General features: G+C 51.0%; 1 protein-coding gene and 1 pseudogene across 1 annotated transcript; both read left to right on the top strand.

The window, feature by feature from the left end:
* Nucleotides 1–230: 230 nt before the first annotated feature.
* LOC137675504 (olfactory receptor 14A16-like) lies at nt 231–1,192 on the top strand (annotated as a pseudogene).
* Nucleotides 1,193–9,926: 8,734 nt separating this feature from the next.
* LOC137675535 (olfactory receptor 14J1-like) lies at nt 9,927–10,856 on the top strand. The gene has a single exon (XM_068421662.1). The coding sequence runs from the start codon at nt 9,927–9,929 to the stop codon at nt 10,854–10,856; it is 930 nt and encodes a 309-aa protein (XP_068277763.1).
* The last annotated feature ends 509 nt before the right edge of the window (nt 10,857–11,365 follow it).

Raw genomic sequence — 11,365 nt, 5'->3', positions numbered from 1 at the left:
AACCAGCTCCCATGTACCCACTGCAGCAGAGCAAAGCTGACTCCTTAGTAGCACACGGGCAGGGGTCCTGCTCCTCACAGCACACTCAGCCAGCACAAACCACGGAAAGGAAATGCCTTTCAACTGGGGGTGATTATTATGAAAAATGGAGTATTTTTTTCTCAAAGCAATCAGTCCTAATTTTTCCCTCTTTTCCTTCTTGAACAGTGCCCCATGCCCAGAAGCAGCAAATGTCCAACAGCAGCTCCATCACCCACTTCCTCCTCCTGGCATTCGCAGACACACGGGAGCTGCAGCTCTTGCACTTCTGTCTCTTCCTGGGCATCTACCTGGCTGCCCTTATGGGCAACGGCCTCATCATCACTGCTGTAGCCTGCGACCACCACCTTCACACCCCCATGTACTTCTTCCTCCTCAACCTCTCCCTTCTCGATCTGGGCTCCATCTCCACCACTGTCCTCAAAGCCATGGCCAATTCCCTCTGGGACACCAGGGCCATCTCCTACTCGGGATGTGCTGCACAGGTCCTGTTCTGTTTCTGTTTTTGATATCATCAGAATATTGTCTTCTCACCATCATGGCCTATGACCACTACGTTGCCATCTGCAAACCTCTGCACTATGGGACCCTCCTGGGCAACAGAGCTTGTGTCCACATGGCAGCAGCTGCCTGGGGCAGTGCATTTCTCACTGCTGTGCTGCACACGGCCAGTACATTTTCACTACCCCTCTGCCAAGGCAATGTTGTGGACCAGTTCTACTGTGAAATCCCCCAGATCCTCAAGCTCTCCTGCTCACACTCCTACCTCAGGGAAGTTGGACTTATAGTGTTTAGTGTCTGTTTAGCATTTGGATGTTTTATTTTCATTGTGCTGTCCTACGTGCAGATCTTCAGGGCTGTGCTGACGATCCCCTCTGAGCAGGGACGGCACAAATCCTTTTCCACGTGCCTCCCTCACCTGGCTGTGGTCTCCCTCTTTATAGGCACATCATTTTTTGCCTACCTGAAGCCCCCCTCCCTCACCTCCGCATCCCTGGATCTGGTGATGGCTGTTCTGTATTCAGTGTTGCCTCCAGTAGTGAACCCCCTTATCTACAGCTTGAGGAATCAAGAGCTTAAGGAGGCCATTAGGAAACTGATTTCATGGACATTTTTCAAGTGTGAAAAATTTACCACTGCTCTCCACAAATGACTCCCACAGCATTTGATTCCATCCTGTTATTTTGTTTGTTTGGTATTTTTAATCATTGTATTTATCATTATTTCTCTTGTTATTGTCATTCATAGTTCTCGTGTTCCTACACAAATGTCTGCATTTGTATCACTACACATGAGACATGTACCTACTCGGTAGCACCTGCTTCCCTTATAAAAGTGTGTCTAACAGTTGGTCAGAGCTGACCTCATTCATAGCATCTCTATAATAAATTGGGATCTCCACAGTGCAGTGCTTTCGTGCCAGGCTCTTTCTCCAAAGAGGCCTGAGGAACTGCACCCCTGTAGTTCCTCTTCCTCCATGTGTTCAGGACTAAAAAGCTTACTGTCTTTTGGTGGCCTTTTAGAGACATAGGACTGGATTTAGGAGTCACCTGTCGGTGTCTGGTGACAGGTAAGATGCTGAGTGTAAGTAAGGAATGTACCCAGGGCTTTCCCACAGGTGACACTGAAGACACCTATCATCTGCGAGGGGAATCTGGAGCTGCCTGGAGAGCACTGTGGTTGTCCAGGGTCATTGTGTTCCTGGGGTTGTCTTGAGATGGAAGAGGTCAGCAATGATGGGGTTTCGGACCTTAAGTACAGGACATGTACAGACCTCCTCTGGCCACTCTCCAGTTCCTTCCCATTTGTCCAGAGCAGGATTTCCCACAGAGGGACACACTAGTCCAGGTGTGGCCACACCACAGCTCACTGGAGGGGGATGAACACCCAAGATGTCTGGGTGGCCATGGTCCTCCTAATACATCCCTCTGAGCAGCTGGCCTTGCCCATGGTGAGCTTGCACCACTGGCTCGTATGGTGTCTTCATAATGCCCAGGCCCTTTGCCTCAGGGTCACTGCTCAGCCAGTCAGGTCCCAGTCAGCCCTGATATATGGGGTTATTCTTCCCACCGATGCAGGACTGGTCACTTCTTGTAAAACTTCAGAGGTTTCTGTTGACTGAATCCCACAGAGTTTCTCAAAGTCTTCCTGGACTGAAGTTCCATTTTGTCAGCTCTTCATGTTTGCATGCAGAGGGCTAGCTCTGATTGTGGTGAGCCATCAACACAAGATCAAGCATGAGGAGGTGCAGGGCACTGGTTTTGTACTGTTCAATATAGGAATCAGCACAACAACTGTGTTAAAAACGTCTTTGTACCCCATATAGATGGCACAAAACAAGCAAAGCCAGGGCCAGTGGGGAAAGAGCAGAGCTGGGCTGTTTGGAGAGGAATGTATTAGGGTGATTAAAGAGAAGAACTTGGGAGGGGGAAAGAGGGAAAAGGAAAAGCAAAGGTTCAGCTCAGGATATGATGATGCCTGTTTGGGTTAACCTGCCTAGCAGCCTTGAGTCAATGACTTGAGTGCGACAAAAAAGCCACACCTGAATGGACCAAACTTATGTCTGCCTAATTCTGTGGTCCTGGGGAACCTGAGTGCTCTCCCTATCATCACCACAGGAAGAGCTGTGGTAGAAGGAAATGCTCAGTGAGTCATCCTGGAAGGGACCTCGGGAGGGCTCTAGGCCAAGCCAAACCACAGTCAGTGGAGAAAGGGAAATGAGGGCTGGGCTGTTTGCCTGCCAGGCTGTGTTAGTGTAAGATGTACACCTATAGAGACACACAGACAGGACGGATCCCTCCAGGAGCTGGACTTAGACCCTTCGTCTATGTAGGCCTCAGGATTCCCTCATCCCCACAGTTCCCCCATGTACAGACAAGCACACACACACACTAATGTCTCTCTCCTGCACAGAATCACAGAACCATTGAGGCTGGAAGGCAGCCAGCTTCCACCTTCTCTCTGCTTCCTCTTCATGCTTGATGTTAGTCAGGAACTCCTGTCTCATCCATTCCAGCCTCCTGCTACCTTGGTGTGACTTCCTGCATGTTGGGGTGGATCATGAAGAAGTGATCCTTGACCACCAAACATCTCTGTGCAGAATCCACCTGGCCACAGACATCCCCTGGGCCAAGGTTATGAAAATATACCTCACGAACTGTTATGACAATCAGTCTTTGCAGTATAAATATGCATTAATTGTCTTAGTCTAAATAGGTCATATTGTATACCGATTTATAACACATATATATCAAACTAAAGGATCCCAGCTCATCACAAGGACCATAAGAACAGCCTTGCGCTGGAAAGAAGGACTTTGCTTCTGGGAAGCTTAGAGCTGTCCATGAATGATAAAGGATACCCCTGGAGAACCAAGGTAACGCCAGCTTCCTAGCCCCTCTGACACAGCTTTGAAACCCTCCCAAAGTCTGATGTCACAGCTACATTTTAACTATCACAAGACCAACTCCAGGGACATCTGGATCAATAGACCAGCAGCCAGAATGCTGATGGATGTTGGCGCTGCAGAAATACAGTTGCTTTGTGAAGTTTTACTCTGATTAGTAATCAGTACTGTGTGTGTTAATTAGTGATTAGTCAAATTGTGTTGTACTTGAACATTTGAACAGTAGAAGAACCCTGTGTAAAACCACTTTCAGGGTACCCCAGTTGAGCTGGGACACCTCCTGCACATATCTATTTACCCTTGTAATTCTCTACTTTGTGTCCTTGCTTTTCACCTCTGTCAGCATGAGCCTGTTGCAAATATTTATAACACGAGTGACTGGTTGCCACCACAGCAGTGTGACAAGGTCTGTCTCTTGTCCATGCAGTAGTTGTCGGGCAGCCCAGGAGCACAGGGCACATCACACCGAGGTCTCCACACATCTGCCTACACACTCAAACTGCTGGTTTTTCTCTCCACCAACATTTACTCTCCCCTTTGAAAATACAGCCAAGGAACAGACCAACCATTCTCACAATGAGTGTCAGCAGCATCTTGTTGTTCCTGGAGATCAGCTTCACATCCTCCAAAGACCCTCAGGGGCAGCAGAGTTACCGCTGAAAAAAAACCCAAAATTTTCTTTCCAGGGCTGCATTTCCCAGCCATGTTTCTCTCTTGCCTTGGGCACAGCTGGGTTTGCTGGCAGCTACTTTCAGCTTTATGTTTTGAGATGCCATCCATTCTGGCATGTCTCTGCTCTGACGCAAAACCTTTGCACACATGAGGACTTGGAGGCATGGTACCAGGTTTCCTTTAAGAAAAGTTCAAAGCATTTGACACTGTCCTGCATGACATCCTTGTCTCTAAATTAGAAAGACATGGACTTGATGGATGGACCACTTGGTGGATAAAGAACAGGCTGGATGGTCGCACTCAAAGAGTTACGGTCAACGGCTCCATGTCCAAGTGCACACCAGTGACAAGTGGCGTTCCTCAGGGGTCGGTATTGGGACCGGTCTTGTTTAATATCTTTGTCGGTGACATGGACAGAGGGATTGAGTGCGCCCTCAGCAAGTTTGCCGATGACCCCAAGCTGTGTGGTGCAGTTGACACGCTGGAGGGAAGGGATGCCACCCAGAGGGACCTTGACAGGCTTAAGAAATGCGCCCGTGCAAACCACATTAAGTTCAACAAGGCCAAAGTGCAAGGTCCTGCAAGTGGTTCGGGGCAATCTCAAGCACAAATACAGGCTGGGCAGAGAATGGATTGAGAGCAGCCCTGAGGAGAAGGACTTGGGGGTGCTGGTTGATTAGAAGCTCACCATGAGCCGGCAATGCACGCTTGCAGCCCAGAAAGCCAAGTGTATCCTGGACTACATCAAAAGAAGCGTGGCCAGCAGGTTGAGGGAGGTGATTGTGCCCCTCTACTCTGCTCTCATGAGACCCCACCTGGAGTACAGCGTCCAGCTCTGGGGCCCCCAACATAAGAAGGAGCTGTTGGAGCGAGTCCAGAGGAGGGCCACAAAGATGATCAGAGGGCTGGAGCACCTCTCTTACGAAGACAGGCTGAGAGAGTTGGGGCTGTTCAGCCTGGAGAAGAGAAGGCTCCGGGGAGACCTTAGAGCAGCCTTCCAGTACCTGAAGGTGTTTTGCCAATAGATGGGGTCAGCAGAAAGGACACAGACACCAGGTTCAAAAGATAAACTTACTTTCACTTTAGTTTAAAGCAGCAATAGAATAGTAACGGAAATAATACAGCAGGAACAAAACAAAGCAAGGTGATGCACCTAATCATTACTATATAAATATAAGCATAATAATTAAGAAAGATTCATCACCAATTGCCTTAATGCTTTACCATCATCCATATCTGTACATCAGCTGGCGAGCCCCTGTTACAGCGAGGATTTGGAGAGCCTTTCCCAGCAATTGGGAGGTCCTACGCAGGGTGTCCACTCATAGGTGAGGTCTCCAAAGTCACTGTAAGAGGGTCCAGCTTTTATACTATTAAATAAACAAGCTTATATAACTTGAAATGCAGAAAAGTCTGTTTTCACTCTGTTAGATGCCACCAAAGCCTGGCCAGGGCTTAAGGAGGAACTAAGAGAGTGTCTTTATCTATTTGGCTCTGACTACATGTTCCCAGACAAGGCCGGACACCTGGTTTCCCGGCCTTGACAGCCTGCCTCTAAGCAAGGAAAGATAGATAGGTTCTCATCACATGGTTATATTCTCATGACTTTTCATTTTCACTAAGGATCATATTTTACCTAAGCTACATCTTTCATTAATAATCATGCATATTTCACTAATAATCAGATACTAATCTTATATAATGTGTGCTTGGAGGTTCATCTAGAGATCAACTTTAGCTTGGGGCTTATTGCTCAGGTGCCAGCGATTCAGTGAGTAGGTGATTGGGCAGGAACGTGTACGTAGCTTGGATAGGTGCTCGTGATGTCACATGTGCCTGAGTAGGTGATAGCGCTGGAGCAGGAACCATTTATGTGTAGCTGCCTGTTGTGTCGCAAATGCACCAGTGGCTGATACGGAAGGAGCACGCTCCAGTCTTGTGCAGGTGCCTGCGATGTCATCAGTGGCTGAGTAGCTTTTTGGGCATGAATGAACACTTAGCTTGTGCAGGTGCTTGTGATGTCAGAGGTGGCTGAGTAGGTGACAGGGGAGGAGCAGGCCCTGGCTTGTGCAGCTGCTTCTGATGTCACTTGTAGCTGGTGATAGAGCCAGGAGTCTGCAGCTGGCTGGTGCAGCTGCTTGTGATGGCACTGGTGGCTCTGTACCTGTCAGGGCAGGAGCCTGCAGCTGGGGTGTGCAGGGGTTTGTGGTGTCACGTGTACATGAGCAGGCGACAGGGTTGGAGCAGGAACCTTCTATGGGCGGGTGCATGGGATGTCACAGGTGGCTGAGCAGCTCTTAGGGCAGCAGCATGCAGCTGCCTTCTGGAATCCCCGGGCTCCCAGTATCGCCATGACTCCCAGTAACAATAGTGTGCCCCGCAACATCAGTGCTACTAGCGTGAACAGTTAGAAGAGTGCTCCCAGTAACACCAGGGATCCCAGTGCTACCAGGTACCACAGTCCTCCCAGTAACCCCATGGTGCACAGTAGCACCAGGGTGACCATTAACCCCAGGCCAGCCAGTAACATCAGTGTTGCCAGTAACCCCAGCGCTCCCAGTGATACCTGTGCTCCCAGTCTGTCCAGTAACACCAGTGCTTCCAGTAACACCAGGGCTTCCAGACTTCTCTGTAACCCCAGGGCTCCCAGGGCTCCCACTAACACCAGCGCTTCCAGTAACCCCAGTGCTCCCAGCAGCCCCAGTGCTCCAAGGGCTCCCAGTAACCCAAGTGCGCCCAGTGCCCTCAGTGCTCCCAAGGCTCCCAGTAACCCCAGTTCTCCCAGTCTGCTCAGTAACCCCAGCGCACCCAATAAACCCACTGTTCCCAGTATCCCCAGTGCTCCCAGTAACGCCCGAGCACCCAGGATCCCCAGTAACACCCCTGCACCCAGTAACACGAGGACTCCCAGTAACACAAGGGTGCCCAATAACACCAGTGCTCCCAGTACTCCCATTAAAAGCAGTGCTGACACTAAACCCAGGGCTCCCAGTAACACCACTGCACCCAGTAAAACCAGGGCTCCCGGTAACCGCTGTGTGCCCATAACTCCAGGGTACCCAGTAACAACAGCGCACCCAACAATACCAGTAATCTCAGTGTGTCCAGTTACAGCAGTGCTCCCAGCAATCCCTGTGCTCCCAGTAACCCGGGTGCTCCCATTAACATCAATGCTGCCAAAGACCCCAGGGCGCACACTAACACCAGGGCTCCCAGGGTTCCCAGTACCCCAGGGCGCCCAGTGCCCTCAGTGCTCGCAGTAACGCTAGTGGTCTCTGCTCAGTAACCCCAGGACATCAAGTAACACCAGTGCACCCAGTAACCCCAGTCTGCCCAGTAACCCTAGGGCTCCCAGTAAAACCAATGTGCCCAGTAACCCCAGCGCTCCTAGTAACACCAATGCTCCTAGTCTGCCCAGTAAGCCCAGCGCGCCCAGTAACACCAGGGCACCCAGTAACACCAGTGCTCCATGGGCTCCCAGTAACCCCAGTGTGCCCAGTGCTCCCAGTAAACCCAGTGCTCCCAAGGATCCCAGTAACCCCAGTTCTCCCAGTCTGCTCAGTAACCCAAGTGAAGAAGAAAAGACAAGCCCTGACCCTCAGGCCCTGGGAAAACAGGTGGACTCAGCACGAAACCCACTGGATGAGACATTATAAACCCACGCTGCTGAGCTGGGCTGGGCTTCTGGGATGGAGGGAGCTCATGGCAAGTGGGCAGCGCTGCAGAGAGACAGCTCTGCCCAGGAGCAGCTCCTCTGCAGAGCGCAGCAGGGCTGAGGGCACTGCCTGCAGGCAGCGAGGGGAGAGGAGCCAGGCAGAGAGAGCTTAAAGGCAGTGTGGGGTGGGAGGGTGCTGAGAGCTCACTGGGGGAGAAATCTTCACAGCCCTCGACATGGTAAGTCTCTGGCTGCAGGACAATGCAGGGGCAGTTCCTGGTGGGATTACCTGAAGCTGCTGCATCCCACAGTGTACAGGATCTGTCAGGATGTCTCTCACAGTATCTCTGTGGTAGAGGAGAAGAACACGCTCCAGAGCAGGGCTTCCCTGCTGCACTGCCAGAGGGACAGAGCATGACGGCTGCCTTCTGCTGGGGACAACTGCAGGGGTGTGCAGCCAGGGGTGCCCAGGGCTGTCCTTGAGAGCAGGGTCCCTGCACCCCAGGGGCCTTTGTGCTGGGGCAGGGACTGTGCTGCCTGCCAGGGTCAGCACTCAGCCTGCCCGGGGAGCTCCCCACGGCACTGTGGGGAGAAACTGTGAGTGGAAGGAGCAACCCCTGGTAGGGTAGGGGAGGGTCCTCCTGCTATTAGGGGGGTGCTGCATGAGCCAGGGCTGCTCACAGCTCCAGATCAGCCCTGGGATATTTCACAGGGCACTTTTCAAGAAGCGCATCAAGGCAGGGGCTACATGAGAGCAGAGATGCTTGCCAGGGTCGGTGGAAATGGTAATGAATCTGTCAGGTTTGCACAAGAGAGGGAGACTCCTGCACCATTACAGTGAGTGATGAACAGGTTTCCAAGGAACCTGATAAAGTCACTTCACCCACCTCAGCCTACAGAAAGCATTAACATCCCCTTTGTCATCTCTTCAGGGTTGATCTGACCTTCTCTTTAGGACTGGCCAGCACACAGATGCCCCTGGGCAGTGCCCAGCTGCCAAGAGGTGTCTGCAGGGTGGAGCTGAGCACACAGCGGGTAAGATGGGGTCTGTGAGCAAGGACAGGGAGGAGATGTGGGGACAGAGAAAGAGCTCCCAGCAGGGACAGCTTCAGGCAGCAGAGAGATGGGCAGAGAGTGGGAAGAAGGTGGGAAGAAGTGGGAAGAGGTGAACAAGCAGTGGGGGAAGCTGTGTTCGGGAAGCTCTCTTGTGGTCCTTCCCTGTAGATGTCTGCTGGGCGTTGTCTGCTGGGCAATGAGCTGACTCTCCATTGAAGACATCCCATCTCCAGGACCCCTGACTGTCTGCTTTGCCTGTCCTGCTGGGCTTGCCAGCTGCCCTCTGGAAAGGCACAGCCCTCGTGTAGGATCCTAGGGAGTGCTGGGCCTTTCCTTGGGGGACAGCACTCTCAGAGTTATTTTCTTCTGCCTGAGAAGGGCCGTGTCCTGCCTTCTCCATCACAACTGCATGTCTGTGATGGAAAAAGAAGAGTTCACACATTTGCCCTTTGAAACAGGACTCCCCTGCTTTCATAAGATTCCAGCTGCTTTTTTCATAAAGAGTAATTTGTGTGTGCAGTCACCCTCGAGGTAGCAGAAGTGAAAGCCCTGGGCAGCTGGGAACAAGACTGATGGACACTGCGGCTCTCCTGACTCTGCACTGAGCCACAGAGAGCTGGGCCCTTTTGCCTGTTTTACCTTAAGAACCTTCACAATTTCAGTCAAAAAAAATGAGAATTTCTACGCCTCAGAAGAAAACTCACCATTATTCTTTTGAGTGGAAAATAAAAAACAGAGAAAATTCTTATGAAGACTTGCTAAGCCTCTCTTCTGCAGCCCATGTTTTTCACAGTTGTGAGTGCAGATGTTGATCTTTTCCATTAAAGATGGATTAGATCTGACATCCCTTGGGAACATCGGAGCCGTCACAAACCAGCTCCCATGTACCCACTACAGCAGAACAAAGCTGACTCCTCAGCAGCAAACGGGCACAAGTCCTGGTCCTCAGAGCACACTCAGCCAGCACAAACCAGAGAAGGAAAAAGCCTTTCAACTGGGCGTGATTTCTATTAAAAATTGAATGTTTTTTTCTGAACGAAGTCTGTCCTAAATTTTCCCTCCTTTCTTCTGCACAGTACCCATGTTCAGTGGAAGCAAATGTCCAACAGCAGCTCCATCACCCACTTCCTCCTCCTAACATTTGCAGACATGCGGGAGCTGCAGCTCTTGCACTTCTGGCTCTTCCTGGGCATCTACCTGGCTGCCCTCCTGGGCAACGGCCTCATCATCACCGCTGTAGCCTGCAAACACCGCCTCCACACCCCCATGTACTTCTTCCTCCTCAACCTCTCCCTCCTCGATCTGGGCTCCATCTCCACCACTGTCCCCAAAGCCATGGCCAATTCCCTCTGGGACACCAGGGCCATTTCCTGTGCAGGATGCGCTGCACAGGTCTTTTTCTTTTCCTTTTTTATGTCAGCAGAATTGTATCTTCTCACCATCATGGCCTATGACCGCTACGTTGCCATCTGCAAACCCCTGCATTACGGGACCCTCCTGAGCAGCAGAGCTTGTGTCCACATGGCAGCATCTGCCTGGGGCAGTGGTTTGCTCAATGTTGTGCTGCACACTGCCAATACATTTTCACTACCACTCTGCCAAGGCAATGTTGTGGACCAGTTCTTCTGTGAAATCCCCCACATCCTCAAGCTCTCCTGCTCACACTCCTACCTCAGGGAAGTTGGACTTATTGTGGTTAGTGCCTGCTTAGCATTTGGGTGTTTTATTTTCATTGTGCTGTCCTATGTGCAGATCTTCAGGGCTGTGCTGAGGATCCCCTCTGAGCAGGGATGGCACAAATCCTTTTCCACGTGCCTCCCTCACCTGACTGTGGTCTCCATGTTTGTCAGCACTGCACTGTTTTCCTACCTGAAACCCCACTCCATCTCCTCCCCATCTCTGGACCTGGTGGTGGCAGTTCTGTACTCAGTGGTGCCTCCAGCAGCGAACCCCCTCATCTACAGCATGAGGAACCAGAAGCTCAAGGATGCCTTATGGAAACTGACCCAACAGATGCTGTTTCGCTGACAACAACCTTCCTCCCCTCCTCTGCACATTTCCCAGGTTTTATCTCAGGCCACAAAACTGTTTTTTTCTCTTGTGAGAACCTTACTGATAAATAATTGCCTGGGATTATACTCCTTGTCTTGAGGCTTCATCCTGTTGTGTCTGACCCTTGCACAACACTATGTCAGAGGTAACCTGTCCAATAGCACCTCTTCAATAAAAGGACATCTCCCGAGTGCAGTGCTTTTAGACTGGGCTTGTTCTCCAAAGTTGCTGCCAATAAAACATCCAAGGAATTGATCTTTTAAAGTGTCTGTTCTCCTTGTGTTCTCCCTGTGTTTGGGTTGAGCTCACAGCACCACTGGGTTCTATTGTACCAAAAGTTCTGGTTTTAAAGGTTCTCTTCTTGGGGTCCAACGGCAGTGGAGATGGTGCATGGGCTCCTCGTCAGATCTTCAGGCTGCTTCACATGTGACAGGACTGATGGCATATACAGGTCTCTCTGGAAATGAATTTGGTGGCGTGAGGAG

The sequence above is a fragment of the Nyctibius grandis genome, chromosome 34 (genome assembly GCF_013368605.1).
Source record: "Nyctibius grandis isolate bNycGra1 chromosome 34, bNycGra1.pri, whole genome shotgun sequence".
Taxonomy (NCBI): domain Eukaryota; kingdom Metazoa; phylum Chordata; class Aves; order Nyctibiiformes; family Nyctibiidae; genus Nyctibius; species Nyctibius grandis.
This window is presented reverse-complemented; position numbering and strand designations above follow the sequence as displayed.

Bases quoted from the DNA above. Each gene is read 5' to 3' on its own strand.
- LOC137675535 (XM_068421662.1), top strand. From the start codon at position 9,927: ATGTCCAACAGCAGCTCCATCACCCACTTCCTCCTCCTAACATTTGCA.